Below are 22,361 nucleotides of genomic sequence, written 5' to 3' on the forward strand. Positions count from 1 at the left end.
AAACTGAGTGCATTTCATGCTGACACACACACACACACAGTAGATAGACTCATTTATAGGTGAGAGGTTAGTCATGTTTGCTGGCAACTGCAAAATTGTCTCTGCAAAAAGAGGAACAGTTTCTTGCAGGGTGTGGGTCAGAAGGCTGACAGGAAGCATCTGCTGTGGAGATGAAGAAAATGTTATTTTTAAACTGTGTTAAAAGTCATTGTGGTTATGAAACCTATGTACGAACTGTATCTCTTTGACGTGAAGGGGCGTCATTAAATTTTTTTTTTACAGTTTTGTCTATGAATAAAAATGAGGTCAGAAGTAGTCAGAACATTAATCAGAAGTAATATAAGTTGTGTAGAAAGGCGGGGCGAGTTTGGAAGTGATCCAATCAGAATTTATTTTCTTGTGCAGAATGGTACGTTTGATATGTTCCCGGGAAACGGGGGTGTGGGTGGAGGGGCTTATTTATTCCCATGCTCTTCTCACGGAAAACCAATAAAATTTCAGCATTTGTAAGGAGAAGAGCGCACCTACCAACGCATTTCGCATTTGATGTCAAGGAAAATAAAATGGAGCAACTCCTGCTGGTAAAAACAGACAAACTTTTACACTTTTTATTTTTCAAGTCAAATGAGTCAAATTTAGATTTATTCTGTTATTATCTTGTGATGCCTAGTCGACTGAAACTAAAATAATTTAATGCCTTAATTATAACTAAAACTAAATCCTAATTTGCTGTCAAATTCAACACTGGACCTGCTAAAGGTTAAACCAGCCTGAAGCCTGAACTCACACACTGGGTACATTACTTTATCCTTCATTACTTCAGCTCATTATTATTTATTACTGAGACAGACACATTATTGATCATCTAATAATAACTTATCAACATCTGCGTTTCCTTATACCAGAATATTCAATGTTCTGCTGTGTTAAGACCCTGAAATATTTTGATCAAGTTAATAAAATCATGGATTTGATTCATTTAATCGTTAAACACAAAGGGAGGTGACAGGGGATTTCTTAAAATCACCCCGCAATTCTTCAGCTGAGACACTTGAGTTAGAAAACACAAACACTGCAGTTGTCTTTACTCGCGAGGACAAGTGACAGAGCGCTCCTACACGTAAGAGACACTCACGGACTTGTGTTCTGTCACCGTCTGCCTTCTTTATTTATACAACAGGAATTAATACGTTCGTTCAGTGACATCAGCATGTGCGTATGTGATTGTGATTGTGTGTGTGTGTGTGTGTGTGTGTGTGTGTGTGTGTGTGTGTGTGTGTGTGCAAGGTCAGAACTGCTTGTTCAACTTCTTATTATCGCTGTAGAAAGATTCAGATACAAATATCAGAACACGTTTCATAAAGAACAATCAGTTCTGAGCAAGGAAAAGATCATCATGCAGCATTCTATCACAAACAAACTTGTATCATAAAGAGCTTATACTGACTAAACAAATACAATTTTCTATTGACAGGTGGGTAATAAAGACAATGCTTGTTGGTTGCAATTCTACCTTGTAATTCTGTGGGGCTGTGGTTTCTTGATAATGGTAATAAGATCATAACACTAACCAGGAAAACCAGTCTATTGTTCCTTATGTTGCTTAAAAATTCAATTCATAGACCAAGCCCTTGGGGGAAAAAATAAATAATTATTCATTGTTTTAAAGAATCTTATGCTGCTCAACATTTAACTTCATATTTTAAATTTCAAAAGTCAACCATAAATTTGTATTTTTATTCATTTATAATTAGGTCAACTGTGATCATTTTGAGTAATTAGAGGAACTTTAACATGCAGCATTTAATAAACATCCTCCTAATAAGTAAGCTATTTGTTCTGTGGTATTATTAGAAACTATTTCAGTTCAAAAGTTACCTTAGAGATATTGATACTCATGGACATTCTTGGCTTTGAATATCTACTTGCCCATTAAACGTGGTCTAATCGTTTGTGAGGCACTATAAATGTGTGCACTGAAGTCCTTCATCTCCATGGCCACGTACAGCATGAATCATTAATGTTTGATAAAGAAAAGAAGCTGCCTATAAGAACGGCAAGTCCAGCAGTGATACCATCAGTGAGGGAAACTGCCAACGGGATGGATGTAAGGATACAGTGATGCATGACTAAACTGGACTAACTACACTGTTTCACTCAATAACTCGCTCCACTTTTTTCTGATCTGCTGCCATGGCGATTGCATGCTGAAGATTTCTGTTTTTTTAATTTATTTATTTTTCAGTGATTTTCTGTCACAATAGACAGCATTGCAGTGGTGGGAATTGCATGCAATTTTCCAGGCGGTGAGGACACTTTAAGAAGTTTCTGTCTGTCTGTTATTATTTTACTCCCTAATTTGATTGTTGTGCGTCACATGGTGTATAGTTAGATCCAGAAGTATTTCGACATGGACATTTTTGTGTTTTTGCATCTGTGAACCACCACAGTGGATTTGAAATCAGTCAAGATTATGAAAGTGCAGACTTTCAGCTTTGATTAAAGGGGTTCGACAAAAGTATTAGATGAATTGTTTAGGAACTGCAGTCATTTTCAGAGGCTCAAAAGTAATTTGACAGGTTGTTACAAAAAACTTGATAGCTGTCCACTGGAACACCCAAAAGATTTGTTCCTGAGGTGAAGGAGGCATTGCTAGGCTTAATCTAGCAGATTCTTAAAAAGACACAAATGGTGGTATACAGAGGCAAAAACTGTACCATTCCCCAAATAGTATATTAGGAACAGTGAAAAATCTTTCACTATAGTTACATAAAGTTTAAAAAGTGTTTTATATGTATTTTCTCCCAAAAAAGGAGAGGGGCTTGACAATTTCTGGAAGGTTCTGGTGAACGGGGAGAAACTGCTCTGTGCCAATTCCCAAAGAGAGATTTGACTTAAGCAGCTGGTATGATCCTGATGACAACAAGCCGGGTAAATCCCGCACAGCCAAGGCTGCTCTCATTGACGGGTATGGCCCCATATCTCCTTTAGATCTGCTTATCTGTTTCACAAATGTGCGCCTATCAATACAGTCATATAAACTACTCACAACTAATCATAAAATATAAGCAATTTAGTGCTCAGTCACCTTCGGTCATAAATGTAGCACATGATCATTAAGGCAGTAAAATGAGACACAGCGCTGATGGATACAGTTGTGTTAAGAAAAAAGTTTTGAGGTTTTACATATCAGGATTAAAAATCATCCAGTTCTATCAGGTCTTAAATTTGGGCAAGTACAACCTCAGATGAACTACAAAACGTGACATATTACGCTGTGTCATTATGGGTTTAATTCAAATTGAGCCAAAATGCAGAAGCAGTGTGTGAAAACCTGAGGACACCCCATGATTCAGTAGCTTATAGAATCAACTTTAGCAGCAATAACTTAAAGTTTTCTGCATGACTTTATCAGGCAGGCACTTCACTGTGGAGGAATTTTGTCCAACTCATCTTCGCAATGTTGTTTCAGTTTATTGAGGTTTGCAGGTCTCAACACATCATTTCAGTCTGTTTGAGGTCTGGACTTTGAGGCATTCCAACACCTTGATTATTTTCATTTTAGCCGTTCTGTTGTAGATTTGCTGGGATCATTTTCCTTTTGCATGACTCAAATTGGGCCAAGCTTTAGCTGTTAGACAGATTGCTGCACATTTGACTCTAGAATACTTGGGTAAACAGAAGAGTTTGTGGTTGACTTAATGACTACAAGGTCCTCAGATCCTGTGACTATAAAACAAGTCCAAACCACCGTCCTGATATGTGTTTACTGTGTGTTATGGCCACACATCTCCACTTTGGTCTCATCTGTCCAAACGAGTCCTGTGGTTTGTCCAGATGCAACTTTGCAAACTTAAGCAGTGCTGAAATGTTCTTTTTAGAGAGAAGAGGCTGGTAAATCATTTCAAACAAGTAGAGATGGCACGATACCACTTTTTTTATGTCCGATACCGATACCGATATCATAAATTTGGATATCTGCCGATACCGATATGAATCCGATATAGTGTGTTTTTTAATCAGTAAAACTGTTTTTTTAATATCTTGCTGCTTTTTGTATAAGTTCATACTCAAGTTAAAAAACAACAACAACACTAAAGCTATTCTGTTATACCTGTATGTAAAAAAAAACAAAACACACTGCACCCAAAATATTTCATAGATCAGCAACACTGATCAATCTAATAAAGTTAAACCTACCCCATCCTCCCTATTCTGGTATTTTAAAGAGTACTTAGCAGAAATATTAAGCAACCTAACTAATAGGGTTGCAAACTCCCAGCAAAAGAAAATAGGGAACCACCCTCTTCCTCATGATGCTTAATCAATGTAATCAACTTTAATTTGATGCAGGGTGAAAAAAATTCACAGAAATAAATTATTTTTCAAGAATAATTAAATAGATTCAACATCTTTCTTCAACAGAATTGCAGACTGCACAGATGGTACCTTCCCAAAAGAAAAAGTACTACTACTAAAAAGTACTAGGGTATATTAGACTTAACAGTTACTATATACAGTAATGGACTTCTATACATTTTACATCAGATTAAAACTTTGGGTGTAAGATTCAGATAATTATTAAATAATTAAAAGCTAGATATTTTAAATGAGAATAAGAAAGAAAAGTATGTCTTTGTGCCCCCTTTTGCCTGTTAATGCCCTATCGGCCCCCCTGGCTAAACTTTGCTAGATCCGCCCCTGCACAGTTACCAGCCGTCAGCTGCATAGAAAAAGATCCTGGTCTAGAAAGTAATATTAAATAAATTCTAACAACAGCTTATCAAGCTTAATAGTGCTGCTGTTGTTCAGCCGCTGGTTTCCTCTTTCTGGTGAGAAGTGGGCCAAAAACAAAGAAGAGAGACGGACTCGCGACAGAAAAGCCGATCAGCTGATCATTAAGCAGTTTCACGATTGAAGTAGCAGCAAGAAGAGAGAGAGAGAGAGAGAAAGGCAGTTGCTCTATATATCGGTTGTTAAGCTTAACGCGGGAATGCTTTACAAACATTCAGAGATGAACTTACACACTTGCTTTACTTCTCTCTGAGATAACTTCCTCGGAGATGAAATGTTTGCTAGCAGGCTACAAATACACACAGCCGCTCTATCACGTGACCACACTGCTCCGGCTCGCCATGTCGCCAAGTTTTGTGAGGTGCTTTTTTGATATTTAATGGATCGGATTACATTTTTTATTTCTCTCCGATATCCGATCCAGTAATTTAGGTCAGTATCGAGATGAGAGAGTAGAGATGGACCGATACCGATACGTAATATCGGATCGGTCCATCTCTACAAACAAGTCATAGATTTGCTAGGACTGCCACTCCTGGGACAATGAAAAACTGTCTTGAAAGTTTTCCACTTGCCTATAATAATTCTCACGAGTCATTGCTGTCTTACTTCTCTGACATTGTGTAATCACAAACCTGAATACTTCACACCAACAAACCGCCAAAACATAACTGATCAACAAGTGTGAGGTGCGCAAACTTTTGGATCAGTAAATAAAGTTTGTTTGATATGCAGGGCTTGGCTGCTAGGCAACCAGTTAATTTCTATGGAAGTAGTGAAGATCTTTTTTCACAGATTGCTTCTCCATTTTGGCTTAGTTTGCTTGTTTGTTTATTTGTTTTCATAAATAAAACCATGGTGTAATATGTCATGTGTTTTAATTCACTTTAGGTTGTATTGATCTATCTTTGTGACCTGGACCAAATTATATTTGTCATGTCCAGATATGTAAAACTCCAGAATAGAAAGAGAATGTACTTTATTTTTCCACAATTTAGGTTTTTCCTTTCACAGTGTTTTACCAAACTGCAGTGTTTTGTCTTCAGCTCCTTTGTTTTAACCTGCAAATCTGCCTTTCATTTGCATTAGTTTCCTTTCTTTTGGTGGAGTATTGCACTGAAATTGTGGACAAACCAAAAATAGAAACTGATTATAGGTTTGTACAATAGAAACAGCTGTACAGCGTTAGAGTCTGCATCACACTGTAAATGCAACACATGGGCGACTGTGGTTCTGGGGGTTGGGAAGCTCATCTTGTAAACAGAAGGTTGCCGGTTTGCTCCCCAGCTCTGTTTGTCCTGGTCGTTGTGTCCTTGGGCAAGACACTTCACCTACCGCCTACTGGTGTTGGCCAGAGGGGCCAATGGCGCGATATGGCAGCCTCGCTTCTGTCAATCTGCCCCAGGGCAGCTGTGGCTACAACTGTAGCTTGCCTCCACCAGTGTGTGAATGTGAGAGTGAATGAATATTGGAATTGCAAAGCGCTTTGAGTGTCTAGAAAAGCGCTATTTAAATGCAATTCATTATCATTATTATCATTTATGAGAAATAATCTAAGAAGGAAGAATTTAAACAGTAATTAGAACATCCCATTGCCTGAATCTGACCTTGTTATTTTTTTTTTTTTTTGGTATTTTCAGGTTTAATGAATTCGACCACAGGTTTTTCGGCATCAGTGACAGTGAAGTGGAACAAATGGATCCTCAGCAAAAACAGCTCCTTCAGTGTGTCTACAGGGCTTTAGAAAATGCTGGAATTCCAATGGAAAAAGCCAGTGGGACCAGAACAGGAGTGTTTTTTGGTAAGGTACTAAAAGCTTACTTGTGTTTTTGTGTTTTGTGTTACAATAATGGGTGCTTGATCCAAAACAAAGCTACTGACACCTTTTTATACCAGAATTGCATTAAAAATTTACATCCATTATAATGAATAATGTTAAAATGATAAGTGCATGACCCCTGTGTTTTATGTATCTCTGTAGGAATAATGAACAGAGATTATGAAACAAGAGCTGCACGTGTGCACCCAAGTTTGATCAACCACTGGACTGGCACAGGGCTTGCCATGAGTATTGCAGCAAACAGAGTCTCCTATGTCTTTAACTTCACCGGACCTTCGCTGTCCTTAGACTCTGCCTGTTCTTCATCCCTTGTGGCTCTTCATCTTGCCTGTCAATCAATAAAACAAGGTCTGTCCAGCATAGATAACTTCAGGTTAATTAGCAATAGAGGAAATCATTCTGTAGTGTCGTATTTATTTAGAAAGTGGCGTTAGCGTTTAATTGGGATGATATGATGTGTTTTATCTTATCAGGGGATTGTGAAATGGCTGTCTGTGGAGGGGTCAGCTGCATCCTTGAGCCAAGACTGCTTGTTGCGCTGAGCAAAGCCAAGATGATCTCACCTGATGGAACCAGCAAACCTTTTTCCAGCAGAGCAGATGGATACGGCAGAGGGGACGGATGCGGAGTAGTTCTCCTAAAACCACTGAAAAAGGTCAGCATATGCAGATTAATTATTTTTTAAAATGTCAAATAGTTCAGGAATTTAAACATTAAATGGACAGTTTGCCAAAGTGCCAAACCCAGACGTTGGCGATGTATTAGCTCAACCAGCTGATGATCCATCACAACTCATAGATTACTATAATACATGAAGTACAGAAAGGAAGTTATTAGTTGTCTTGTCATTGATTGGCTCTGTTGCACAAACTAATGATGACTTAAATCCACTGAGAAGTACAGCAGGATCACAAACTGTCATATTCATTACAGTTAATCTAGTTTAGCTCAAATCTGAGCAATATTCTAGGGGGAGTTGCAATCTTTGTGAATTATGGAGGGACAGACAGATGGGCGATGAACACCTCGCCATCGCATAGAGCTGTTGGTCCTTCGGGAGGATGAGCTAAAAACACAACAATGACTCCCTTTAACTTTTTTTCATATTCAGTGATCAATTGCAAATAACTGCAGTGACCAACTGTACACTTTCCATCAAACGTGATTGACCTGCTAGCTTAACATTATAAAAATTGTCTCCAACAGTTTGGTTTAGTGTTAAATTTGAATTTCAGCTGATTAAACAGTTTTTTTGCACGGTTAGTTTAGTTTTAATCAACCAGCTTATATAGAGGATATTTTCAAATGTATTTTCTGTAGCTGTACAAGTGGCTCCATAGTACAGTGGTTAAAATATTTCTCTAAAATGTCCAGGACAAATATGGGCAATTGCATTTGGAAGAGCATGTGAAAAAATATCTGTGCCAAATCAAAAATATGGATCCATCCACTGTGTCAATCCGTTGTGAAAAAGGAAGCAGTTAAAAGAAGGGTTTCTTTTTTTATAGCTTTACACAAAATAAAAAGAAAAGGAAAATAGAGAAAGTTCCACTTAATTTAAGACAAAGTGGAAATCTCTGCAGTATTTATCTCAACAGCTGAGCAACTTACATCAGTTTCTATAATTATAACTATAAGCTAAAGTTCAAATATGTCGTGTCACATACAGTGGAGCCCCAACTTACGAAATTAATTCGTTCCAGAGGGTTTTTCGTAAGTCAAACTTTTCGTAAGTCGAAGCACCTTTTCCATCGCCTTTTGAGTGAGGCGATGCTGGCTGAAGACGAAGTTCTTGGTGGAGGCTGAAGAAAGCATATGAATGTATGTATGCATACATACGTACGTGTACATGTACATAACATTATGGAATTTAATTCTAAACATTAAAACTAAAACTTACACTTATGTTAATTAATGTACGTAAGTACACTGTGCAATGATATTTTTTTAACATTTTTTTTAAAATCTCTCATATTTATGCCTTATGCCGGCCCCATTATGAATGAACGATAGGCTAATTGCAAACGAAAAGCACACGAAATAGCGCACTGCAACAACAATACGTCTTTCACGTGGAACAGCAAAACGCATTTCGCAAATGGATTTCATTACCTGGGCATTTTGACATATCACGGGCAAAAATATTACCGTTAAGTGCCTTCGTAACTTTTTTCGTTAAATGGGGTCTTCGTAAGCCGGGGTTCCACTGTATTTGACTCTGGTGTTAGATGTTCTTTAACAATACACACTTTTATTCATGTTTCATTTTCATCTTTTTGTTGCTTGACAGGCTCTTCAAGACCATGACCATATCTGGGGTATAATCAGCAAAACTGCAGTAAACCAAGATGGCCGCTCTGTTACTCCAATCACCAAACCATCCATGACACAACAAGAGGAGCTCCTCCGCAGAATCTATTCAGAGTCTGACCTTGCAAATGTCCAGTACATAGAGGCACATGGGACTGGAACCCCAGCTGGAGACCCAACAGAGGCAAGAAGCATTTCCAACGTCATTGCTAAATCTAGACCTTCTGGTTCAAAGACACTCTGGATTGGCTCTGTAAAGAGCAATATTGGACACACAGAATCTGCTGCTGGAGTCGCTGGACTCATTAAGGTTCTCCTGATGATGAAGCATGAGACCATTGTTCCTTCGGTGTTCTACACTGATAAGGCTTCCGGTGTAGATACCACAGCACTAAACATTAAAATTCCTAAGGAACCAGAAAAATGGGAATGCTCTAGTGCAAGAGTTGCAGGAGTTAACAACTTTGGTTTTGGGGGAACAAATGCACACGCCATTGTCACACAGCACATCCAGTCATATTCTAAGCAAAGGCATGATGAAAAGCAAGTCAAGTATTTTGTCATATCTGCAAATTCTTCAAAATCACTTAACATGATGATGGAAGATACCATCAGTCAGCTACAGGCAGAAAACCGGTTTGATCTAGATTCTTTGCTCTACACGTCAGCTTGCAGAAGAACCCACCAAAAACATAAATACAGAAAAGCCATCACAGTGTCTTCTGTAGTTAATCTAAAAGAGAAGCTAATTGCTACTGTTGGCAAAAATATCAGTGTTGCCTTCTCAGATCCAAGGTTAGTGTTTGTTTTCTGTGGAAATGGTGTCACCTACCATGGTATGTGCATGCAGCTACTAAAAAACGAGCCTATATTCAGAGAAAAGATCAAAGAAATTAAGGACCTTTTCCAAAAGCTGAGTCCTCTGGACATCCTGGATACTCTTGAGAGCGAATTTGAGAGCAGCGACTTCAGAAACCCAGACGTTGTCCAACCCCTCCTCTTTGCTATTCAGGTTGGGATTACTACCTTGCTCAGGCACTGGGGAGTCAAAGCTGATGCAATTCTTGGACACTCTGTTGGTGAAGTGGCAGCCGCTCACTGCTCTGGTCTCTTGTCTCTGGAGGATGCGGTAAAAGTCATATATTTCCGCAGCACTCTCCAGAGAAAAGTCACCGGGGGAAAGATGCTCGTGATCAGCAACATGGCTGTATCAGAGGTATCTTCACTGCTCCCTCCTTACTCTGGTAAAATTGGCCTTGCTGCATATAACAGCCCACAGTCCTGCACCCTTTCAGGTGAGGCAGATGCAATTGAGCGCTTCCATAAGGAGCTAAGCACCTCAGCCAATAGTCAGAATCTGTTCCTTCGTGTGCTGGATGTCCCTGCTGCTTATCACAGCCACATGATGGACCCAATTCTACCAGAAATTGTGCAAAAAATTGGCATCTTACAGGCAAATGATCTTGACACAGAGTTGTTCTCAACAGTGACAGGGAAGGAAGTCCAGCAGGGAGATTTCTGCACAGGTGAATACTGGGCTAGAAACATTCGTGAGCCGGTTGCTTTTGAGCAGGCAGTACAGTCAGCAACTAGAGGAAAGAAGCACACTGTGTTTGTTGAGATAGGGCCAAGAAGGGCACTGCAGAGAAACATTATGGAATCTCTGGGAAATGACACGGCTGTCCTTGCCTCTGTGCAGCCAGAAAGAGATCAAGAATCAGTCATGTCTGTTGTCTCTAAACTGTTTGAGCTCGGCGTTCAAGTAGATTGGAACACCTTCTATAAAGGCTATGAGACAGTACCTCTGCCTTTTCCTGAATATCAATTTGACTGCTCAGACAGGGATGTTATCATTGGGGCAGCACAGAATAACACAGCAAGCAATCATCCTGTGCTGTGTCAGACGGGAAGTGAAAGCAACATTTTCACTTGTGATCTAAAGTCCGACTCTTCTTTCTACTTGAAAGAGCACAAGCATAATGATGTACCCATCATCCCTGGTGCTTTCTATGCTGAGCTGGGTTTAGCTGCATGCATGGCCAGTGCTAAACCAAAAGTACCTCTCAGTTCACTGCAGCTCAGTGTCAATTTTCACAGACCATTTGTTTTAACACAGAATCCACCTGAAATGAAAGTGCAACTAGAACAAACAGAGAGGGAAACCAGATTCACCGTTCTCTCCTCATCTGTAGTTTATGCATCAGGCACTGTGGTTTCAAAGAAAGAGAGGCTGATTGAGGAGCAGCGCATTTCACTAAGCTCCATCAACAAACGATGCACATCTGTAGTGAGCTTTCAGGAGTTTTATGGGTATCTCTCAAGGAGGCTTTCAGTATGGAGACATCTTCCAGAATAAGAAGGATGTGCACTATGGAGATGATCTGAAAGAGGCTTTTGCAAAAGTCTCAGTTCCAGAAGAACTTCAGCCTCATTTGCATGACTACTGCATTCATCCTGTCATGCTGGATTATCTGATGCAGCTTCTCCCAGTTGCAGTAGAGCACATCTTTGCTGGCAGGTCAGGATTTCCTGCCAAAATAGGAAGTCTTACAGTCTTTGAACCTTTGCAAAATGAGATGACTATTTATCTGAGAGCAACTGATGTGGGCACTGATCACTTTGGGGTTTGTGGGTGCTTTGCAGACAAGGAAGGCAGAGTGTTGGTTGAGGTCAAAAATGTCATAATCAAGTACCTAGGCAGTCATTCTCATGTGGTAGATGAGTACTTCTACCACAATGCCTTCAATGTTGTCCCAAATGATCACATTGCTACTCCTCCTCCAAAGGCGTTGGTGTTCTGTGATACTTTAGGGATTGCTGATGGTCTAAAAAAATATTTGGACTCAGCATCTACTTACATTCCCATCACATATGCAAAGGACATCTTGGGCAATGGTTTCCCTTCTCTTTTGGCAAGTCTTAAAATCACAGATATTAGAGAAAACTTTGATGAGGTCTTATTTTTGTGGGGCAATGAAGACTTCTCATCACGGCCAGCTGAAATCATCCTGCAGAGTCTAGCTGACTGCTGTGAGATTTTCCGCCAAATAGTTGTTGAGCTAAAGCGAATTCACTTCCCCAAATCAATTAGAGCCATAACCTACCGTTCATCTGACATCACAGTAGACCACGTAAGTCCAGGTTTTGCTCTTGTTGGTATGACACGATCGTTCGCTGCTGAGATACCAGATCTTTCTTTTCAGCTGATTGATGTGAGCAGGATCTCTCCTGAGGACATTGCAGCTCTGTCTGATGTCCTAAGGTCATACCCATGCAGCAAGCACCCAGAACTGGTGGTAAAAGATGGACAGGTCTTGAAACCTTCCATTGTGCGCACCCCACTAGAAATCACTGACAATGATGTTGGCACTTATACATCTACAGTGTCTGAACCTTGTGTTTTTCTGACAGCTGATCCTCATGAAATTACGAAACTGAGTGCCATTCGCTCTGACGAGGAGGCTGAGCCGATCAGTGATACATTCATTGAAATCCAGCCCAGTAAGATATGTGTTCACTCTTCCGACTATTTCCCAGTCAGCACTTCAAATCTAAAATTCGGCAAAACACTGTATTGGAACAAGCACTCATCTCAGAAACACAAGCTGCTCGCTCTTGACTTCAGCGGTACTGTCATTGCAGTTGGAAAAGATGTAAGGAAATTCAAAGTGGGAGAACATGTTGCTTCCTGTTATCCTGTGGTGGCAGCAAGTAAGATCAGAGTACCACAGGAAGTGTGCTACAGCACCAAAAGGTTCCCCGTCCTCAGAAAAACACCTTGTGTTTCCTACTTTGTGCTAGCATGGGAAATCCTTCATCGAGCCTTGCTCGGAGCCAAGCGTAATATAACAATCATATGCTCTGTGCCTGATTCTGCACTATTGAAAGTCTTGGCATTTAGCGCTTGCAAATCAGGCTGGAATGTAAATGTTGAAACGCAGTGCAATGGGACTTTTGTAGGTGCCAGTCAGTTGGGTGCAATTGTCATTCTGCCTCCATTTGATGAATCCCTAACTGCTCAAATTTGCAACTTTCCAGGGTTGCAACATGTTGTAATCGTATGTGAATCTCCGAAGCAGGATCTAGTCGTTGAGGAAGTGTTCCAAAGTGCAAAGGAAGGTGTTCATGTACAGATAATTCAGATGCCAGTCATTTTCCAAAAGGGATTCCTGAGAACACACAGGCCATACCTTTATAACTGGCTTAAGTCCTTAAACCTTGATGGGAAATTGGCTCTTGAAAGCTTTACCTTTCAGAGTGCAAAATCTGAACGAAAAAGCATTGATTCAGCAAAACCAGACTCATATTTCAGCTCCAAGAAATTGGCTGCCGTAGCTCTAGAAAATGATGTTGGCAGCACACTGTCTGAGATTCCACTTCTCCCAACAAAAAAACGGCTTTTTCGAAAGAGGTCTGTGTATGTAGTGGCAGGTGGTCTTTCTGGTCTGGGCTTTGAGACTGTTAAGTTCATCTCACAAAGAGGTGGTGAGTACATTGTCATTCTCTCCAGAAGCAAGCCCACACCAGAAGTACAGCAGGAAATCAACAATGTGGAGAAACAGTGTGGAAACAGCATCAACAGCATGGAGTGTGACATATCTGTTTATGAGAATATGCACAAAGTCATCAATGTCATTGGCAAGAAGTTCCCTGGTTTTCCGATCAGAGGTGTGTTTCACAGTGCAGTAGTCCTCCTTAAATTCTCCTTAAATTGCTGGCTGTCTGAGTGGTGTCCCAGAAACGATGTGGGCTTCATAGATAATTGGCAAACCTTCTGGAGGAAACCTGGTCTTGTTAGGAGAGATGGCATCCATCCCACTTTGGATGGAGCAGCTCTCATTTCTAGAAATATCGACAAATTTATTAAACCCCTCAAAACATGACTATCCAGAGTTGGGACCAGGAAGCAGAGTTGCAGTCTTACACGCCTCTCTGCAGCTTCTCTCCTCCTGCTACCCCCCCAAAAACCCATCTCCATAGAGACTGTGTCTGCTTCCAAAAAGACAAAAAACAAACTAAAAACCAGCAACAAACAACTTAAACATTTACAAAGAAAGAACAATACAGTATCCACATCTGAACCAAAGAGTAAAACAGTGAAATGTGGATTATTAAATATTAGGTCTCTCTCCTCCAAGTCTCTGTTAGTACATGACTTAATAATTGATCAACAAATTGATTTACTCTGCCTTACAGAAACCTGGTTGCAGCAGGATGATTATGTTAGTTTAAATGAATCAACACCCCCGAGTCATTCTAACTACCAGAAATCTCGAAGCACAGGTCGAGGGGGCGGTGTGGCAGCAATTTTTCACACCAGTCTATTAATTAATGAAAGACCCAGACAGACTGTTAATTCATTTGAAAGCCTGATGCTTAGCATTGTCCACCCCAGCTGTGAAACTCAGAAACCAGTCTTACTTGTTATCATCTATCGTCCACCTGGGCCTTACACAGAGTTTCTGTCTGATTTCTCAGACTTTATATCTAATTTAGTTCTGAGCTCAGATAAAATAATTATTGTGGGTGATTTTAACATCCATGTTGATGCTAAAAATGACAGCCTCAACATGGCATTTAATCTGTTGTTAGACTCAATTGGTTTCTCTCAAAATGTAAAAGAACCCACCCACCACTTTAATCACACTCTAGATCTTGTTTTAACATATGGCATAGAAACTGAACATTTAACAGTGTTTCCTGAAAACCCTCTCCTGTCTGATCATTTCTTGATAACATTTACATTTACAATAATTGATTACGCAGCAGTGGAGAGTGGACTTTATCAAAGTAGATGTCTTTCTGAAAGCGCTGTAACTAAGTTTAAGAATATAATCCAGCCACTGTTATCATCGTCAATGCCCTGTACCAACACAGAGCAGAGCAGCTATCTGAACGCTACCCCAACAGAGGTCTATTATCTTGTTAATAATTTTACCTCCTCACTACGTACGACTCTGGATACTGTAGCTCCAGTGAAAACTAAGGTCTCTAATCAGAAGTACCTGACCCCGTGGTATAATTCTCAAACACGTACCCTAAAGCAGATGACTCGTAATCTGGAGAGGAAATGGCGTGTCACAAATTTAGAGGATCATCATTTAGCCTGGAGAAATAGTTTGTTGCTTTATAAGAAAGCCCTCCGCAAAGCCAGAACAGCTTACTACTCATCACTGATTGAAGAAAATAAGAACAACCCCAGGTTTCTCTTCAGCACTGTAGCCAGGCTGACAAAAAGTCAGAGCTCTTTTGAGCCAACCATCCCTTTAACGTTAACTAGTGATGACTTCATGAACTTCTTCACAAATAAAATTTTTATCATTAGAGAAAAAATTACCAATAATCATCCCACAGATGTAATATTATCTACAGCTACTCTTAGTACCATTGATGTTAAGTTAGACTCTTTTTCTCCAATTGATCTCTCTGAGTTAACTTCAATAATTACTTCCTCCAAACCATCAACGTGTCTTTTAGACCCCATTCCTACAAAATTGCTCAAAGAAGTCCTGCCATTGATTAATTCTTCGATCTTATATATGATCAACCTATCTCTAATAATCGGCTATGTACCACAGGCCTTCAAGGTGGCTGCAGTTAAACCTTTACTCAAAAAGCCATCTCTAGACCCAGCAGTCTTAGCTAATTATAGGCCAATCTCCAACCTTCCTTTCATATCAAAAATCCTTGAAAGAGTAGTTGTCAAACAGCTAACAGATCATCTGCAGAGGAATGGTTTATTTGAAGAGTTTCAGTCAGGTTTCAGAGTTCATCACAGCACAGAAACAGCTTTAGTGAAGGTTACAAATGATCTTCTTATGGCCTCTGACAGTGGACTCATCTCTGTGCTTGTCCTTCTTGACCTCAGTGCAGCATTCGATACTGTTGACCATAATATCCTATTAGAGCGATTAGAACATGCTGTAGGTATTACAGGTATTGCACTGCAGTGGTTTGTATCATATCTATCTAATAGACTCCAATTTGTGCATGTAAATAGAGAGTCCTCTTCACACACTGAGGTTAATTATGGAGTTCCACAGGGTTCAGTGCTAGGACCAATTCTGTTTACATTATACATGCTTCCCCTAGGCAGCATCATTAGAAGACATAGCATACATTTTCACTGCTATGCAGATGACACCCAGCTCTATCTGTCCATGAAGCCAGATAACACACACCAATTAGTTAAACTGCAGGAATGTCTTAAAGACATAAAGACCTGGATGGCCACTAACTTTCTGCTTCTTAACTCAGATAAAACTGAGGTCATTGTACTCGGCGCTGAAAAGCTTAGAAATATGGTATCTAACCAGATTCTTACTCTGGATGGCATTACCTTGGCCTCCAGTAACACTGTGAGGAACCTTGGAGTCATTTTTGACCAGGATATGTCCTTCAACGCACATATTAAACAAATATGTAAGACTGCGTTCTTCCATTTGCGCAACATCTCTAAAATTAGAAATATCCTGTCTCAGAGTGACGCTGAAAAACTAGTTCATGCATTTATTACTTCCAGGCTGGACTACTGCAATTCATTATTATCAGGATGTCCAAAAAACTCACTGAAAAGCCTTCAGTTAATCCAAAATGCTGCAGCAAGAGTACTGACAGGGACTAGAAAGAGAGAGCATATTTCTCCTGTTTTGGCTTCCCTTCATTGGCTTCCTGTTAAATCCAGAATTGAATTCAAAATCCTGCTCCTCACATACAAGGTCTTAAATAATCAGGCCCCATCTTATCTTAATGACCTTGTAGTACCATATCACCCTATTAGAGCACTTCGCTCCCGCTCTGCAGGCCTACTTGTTGTTCCTAGAGTATTTAAAAGTAGAATGGGAGGGAGAGCCTTCAGTTTTCAGGCCCCTCTTCTGTGGAACCAGCTTCCAGTTTGGATTCGGGAGACAGACACTATCTCTACTTTTAAGATTAGGCTTAAAACTTTCCTTTTTGCTAAGGCATATAGTTAGGGCTGGACCAGGTGACCCTGAATCCTCCCTTAGTTATGCTGCAATAGATGTAGGCTGCCGGGGGATTCCCATGATGCATTGAGTTTTTCCTTTCCAGTCACCTTTCTCACTCACTATGTGTTAACAGACCTCTCTGTATTGAATCGTATCTGTTATTAATCTCTGTCTCTCTTCCACAGCATGTCTTTTATCCTGTCTTCCTTCTCTCACCCCAACCGGTCGCAGCAGATGGCCGCCCCTCCCTGAGCCTGGTTCTGCCGGAGGTTTCTTCCTGTTAAAAGGGAGTTTTTCCTTCCCACTGTCGCCAAAGTGCTTGCTCATAGGGGGTCATATGATTGTTGGGTTTTTCTCTGTATCTATGAAGCGCCTTGAGGCGACTTTTGTTGTGATTTGGCGCTATATAAATAAAATTGAATTGAATTGAATTGAATTGAATTGAATAGTCTTGCATGACGGACTGATTGAGACCCTTAACAGATCTCTGTACGAGAAGGTTTTCAGGCCAAAAATAAATGGTGTCCTGAATTTGCACTATGCAACAAAGCACTGTCCGTTGGATTACTTTGTATGTTACTCCTCCATCTCCGCTTTCCTGGGAAACGCATCGCAAACAAACTACGCAGCAGCCAATTCATTTCTCGATCTGTTCTGTCAATACAGGCGCAAACTCAGCTTGCCTGCACAGTCTATCAACTGGGGAGCTCTGAACCTTGGTCTGCTCTTGAACAAAGAACATTTCCAGCGTTTTCTGGAGGCAAAGGGAATAATGATTTTAGATGTGGCTGAGATTTATCAAAGCTTGGAGCAATGCCTTGTGCTCAACCGACCCCAGCAAGCTGTTTGCAGGTTTCACTTCAGAAACATCAGATACAATATCCTCTCCCAAAATAAAGCTTTGTCTATGCGCCTTTCTGCATTACTTGAGGCAGCCTTCCAAAAATCTAGAGAGACTTACTCTGAAACTAAACAAGATGTCTGCGTCTCTCCAAAGGACTATGTTGTTTCTCTACTTAGTGAGACTATTGGCATGGAGCAGAGTGAGCTGAAAGATGATTTACCACTTTCATCCTTAGGCATTGACTCTATGCAGGCTATGACTCTGCAGAATTTGATCTTTCAGGAGAGAGGTGTGAATGTGCCTTTGGTGAAACTGTTGGATCCCAATGCAACTATTGCAACAATGGCAGCTCTACTGAGTGAATGAGCTGAAGGCGAAAGTGTCAGTGAGAACCCAGAGTCTCTACCAGATGAAGCTGAAGTCTCTACCAGATTGTGAAAAACTGAAATAGAGATATTACTGTATAAATGCAATCAGCCAACACAACTCTGCAATAATGGATTCAATCTATATTTTGCACTGAGATTCAATTAAAAAGTATTAAAATGGCCATTGTAATAAAGGAAAGTTCATATATTAATCAAACTTTTTTTACAGTACAGTCCTTTGTGGTGTTTTTTTTTTTTTTTTTTGGTTCATGTTTTTCTAATGCAGTTTTTTAACAAATGTCATCTAGTTTACTAACTGGAAGTTTTAAAAGGATATTTTATATCACTGTTTTAAATTGCCAATATGGTACAGAAAAACAGCATTGCAACTACACATGTAACTCTTGATAAATGCTTTTACTGTTAACACACTTGCTTTCCATAATTTATCTATTATTATTATTTGGAATTTAAATAAATGTTTTATCTTTTATCTTGTCTTGTCACATCTGTCACTGGGTTCTCTCTATTTACTAAAGCTTGTTTGATATAAATTATTCTCCATCAGGTGATGGTCAGTACTTATCACTGTTAACTCATTAATTCAGAATTTTTGTCAACTTCATGACAGTAATGGAAAAAAGCTTGCGATACAGCAGCATGGCACCATGCATAATGACGGTGGTGTCATCTGCAAACTTCAGGAGTTTAACAGCCGAGTTCTTGGAGGTGCAGTCATTGGTGTAGAGGGAGAACAATAGTTGTGAGAGGACACATCCTTGAGGGGTACCAGTACTGAGGGTCCGAGTTTCAGAGGTGATCTCCCCCAGCCTCACTTGCTTCTTCCTGTCTGATGTTGCTGTCATTCGGAACTGCTACATCTATCACTACAGCCATCTTCTTCTGTTTGTCTAACACCACTATGTCTGGTTGGTTAGCCATCACCATTTTTTCGACGGGACTTCTGTATCTGGGATTAGCTCGGTCATGCGCTATTGCGGTAGAGCGGTATAATCAAAATCTCTATCGTTGGCCAAATTTCTATCGTTTCTACCGTATATGGTTTCTATCGCCCACCCCTACTGTTGTTACTGTTGATGCGTCACAGAGATCAGCTGTGCTACAAACTGGAACTCTGCTGAACTGGATTTACTCGTTTGGTGAACTTCCAAGAACGAATGCTTCCTTGGCTGAAAGCAGTGAACGTCATTAAAAAACAGCTTTACTTGAACATAAATCTGTCAGTAAAGTCTGGATAATAAATTCTGGTGGTGTTATAGGTTCTCTTGGTCAGCTTGGTGTTGGTTTGACTCCTGCACAAAACAGTTTGCTCTCATATTTGACACTGACATGAATAAAGAGTAAAAAACACGATAACCAAACTAAAAAGGAGAGACGAGTTAAAGCAAAAGATATTTTGTGTGTCAGTGTCCCAGAACATGTGATCCTCACCAAGACAGGCAGAGAAAAGCTCTGATTATTGTTGCTGAACTGTGATGGTGAACAGTCTCCTCTGTTGATCCCAGTGTGACTGAAGTCCGTGTGATGAGTGAGGACTGAGCCTGTGTTGGTCGATCGTCTCTAAACAGGATGTGAAGCATCAGTTCAGTCGTATTAAAGCCCTGAATAAACAGTCCTGCTGTATCCACTGTCTGTGTTTGACTCCTCATCTTCAAAGACTCAACACAAGATGTTGGTCACATGACCATCAACATAAAACACAGGATTTGTTGCAGATGTTAAAGTGTGTTCTCCATATGAGAGAAGCTGCTGATCGTGTTTGTATGTTAGCACCTGTAGGATCGATGAAAAGCTCTGATTCAGTTCACTAACCTGGCTCAGGGGAATAACTGGGATATTTCCCCAACAGAGACGTCCTGCTGGGATAGTTTTCCTGCTCTACACTCTGGTGTTTCTGCTCAAAAAACAACAAAATGAATTTTCAGGAGCCTACAGATCGTGGACTTAACTAAACTTAAAGAAGACGCTTTTCTTTCCAAGCTTCTTAGATTGAACTTGAACAAAGGATTTGAGGAGCAGAAAAGTTTTTAAAGATCAATTAAACATATTAATAAATATTCTGTTTATTTTATGTTATTTAGCTGTTTAGGTTATTTTTCTGTTTTCTGTAACACGTCTGCTCTCGTGTCGTTATCAACAGTGTATCAATGCATTCCTATGGGTGGAGACAGAAACACACACCCAAAAAGAGCTCAGAGCAAGAATAAAAGAGGAGGAGACAGTGCGTTTCAAGACCTAGTGTCATGGTTGCAAGGCAACCTGACACTTTCTGATTTACATGCGCTCACTTCTGGTATTGTGATTGTTAATTATCCTGAGTGCGCACTGGGCAGGGAGACTCCGCCTCCATTAAAACCAACTAGATGTGGAAGTAGTGACGTTATAGTTTAGTGCAGACGTTAGAGATGAGTGTCATTACATTACTGTTCAGTTTGTGTTACAGCGTTTATTGTTCACACGTGTTATCAGACAGGATTATTTCAACAATCTCATGTTTATTTGTATCCTCCTGTAACTTTATGAAGAGCTAAACTGTCAGCACTAGTTAGTCCTTATAAGAACTGTTTGTGAGCTAAGAATCAACAATGACAAAGACAGTGAGTGTCATTGTTAAGGGTTCAAATATTGAGGAGGAGAGTAAAAACAACCATGGTCCAGAAGAGCTTGGTCAAACAATTGATTTTAATGACCACACGCAGCGTGGGGAGATGTACACTACAAAACATCAGCTGTAGATCTCCGCCCAAAAAGACACTTCAGATTGCTTTTGATTCATCAGGGTTAACGCCCCCTCATTCGTCATCAGATACAATACATGCATACGTCAAATCAAAACCACAATGACTTTTAACACAGTTTGAAAAGAACATTGTCTCCGTCTCCACGGCAGGTGCTTCCTGTCCATCTTCTGACTCTCGCCTCTCCAAAACCTCGGGCCATGCTCTGCAACAAACTAGCAATTCCGCACGCACCAAAATGCAGTTGCAAGCAAATATATCTGAACTCTCACCTAGAACATAAGCCTACCTACAGTGTGTGCAGGTGTGTGTGTGTGTGTGTGTGTGTGTGTGTGTGTGGCTCGACCTCACACGAACTTTGTCTTATGAGAAGAGAGGCCAATTCTCATGTGCATAATAACCTAACTGAAACTATATCTGTAATATGTTGAATAAATGTTTTAATCAAGAACCTCTACTAAAAGCTTAATCAAAAGATATAAATGAATAAAAGACAATAATGAATAACCTGGTTATTCAAATAACCTCATCCCGACAGCTCCTCAAAGTAACTTTCACTTTCACAAGCACGCTCTGCAAAAGCCTGCATCTTCCTGTCTACTTTGCAAAGAGTGTACTCAGAGTTAGGCCTTTCTTTTATGACCCAACAGAATCAGCACATAGACATTTAAGATTATAACAAGCATTCAAAAGCATTTAAGATTATAGATTCCACTCAACAGTTTAAAGTGGTTATCACTGCACCTGTAATAGAGGCTAATTGGGTACCAATATGTTTAAACATCTGAATACAATATCAATACTGCAGATTGTATTATTAATGCAATGGTAATGAGGATGATTATTAATAATAGCAGCAAAATATTTCTCTAATCCCCACATCATGCAGTGAGTCCTCAGAATTAGGCTGATTTTTAAGTTATGCAGGACTCTGTGTCAATCAAAGCTAGAAGCTGGTGTAGGGTTGAGCTTTATTGTTAATTTATTTAAACATATATATATATATATTAGGGGTGCAATGATACACAAAATTCACGGTTCGGTTCAGTTCGATACTTTGGTGTCACGGTTCGATATTTTTTCGATACAAAAAAATGTTCATGCCTTTTTAATTTGTCATTTATTAAAATTATACATATATATAATATATATAATATTTTAACTCAAAAGTACAGTTTTTAAATTTAATGTTGCTGAAACAACAAAGTAATATAAAAAATAAATCTATCTGATCGAGAAATCACTCATCTTTGGAAAAGAGAGTTTATTACAGAGAAATGTCTCTTTCCAAAATAAAAGCTATACTATACGCTTCTTCTGGGCTATACTCTCAGCAGCATATTAAACATATCAGGTCCCCATAAGGAGAATCATGTGCTAACGGCTGTCTAAATGACTCGGGTAAAGTTTGTAGCATGTGTGCTTGTTGTTTTTGTCTGCTTCCACTTGTCTTTGCACTAGGATGATGTCGGCGTAAAT

At 39.8% G+C, this 22,361-nt stretch overlaps 1 protein-coding gene across 1 annotated transcript; it reads left to right on the forward strand.

Moving 5' to 3' along the window:
- The first annotated feature begins 2,688 nt into the window (after positions 1-2,688).
- On the forward strand, positions 2,689-18,268 carry LOC148101476 (uncharacterized). The gene is given in 9 exon segments (XM_087845511.1): positions 2,689-2,704; positions 2,814-2,851; positions 2,853-2,968; positions 6,435-6,595; positions 6,776-6,982; positions 7,108-7,289; positions 8,925-11,257; positions 11,259-13,612; positions 17,361-18,268. Coding segments are annotated over 9 exon segments (6,168 nt in total). The 3' UTR covers positions 18,122-18,268.
- The last annotated feature ends 4,093 nt before the right edge of the window (positions 18,269-22,361 follow it).

The sequence above is a fragment of the Neolamprologus brichardi genome, chromosome 9, assembly GCF_056152115.1.
Source record: "Neolamprologus brichardi isolate AB-2024 chromosome 9, ASM5615211v1, whole genome shotgun sequence".
Classification (NCBI taxonomy): domain Eukaryota; kingdom Metazoa; phylum Chordata; class Actinopteri; order Cichliformes; family Cichlidae; genus Neolamprologus; species Neolamprologus brichardi.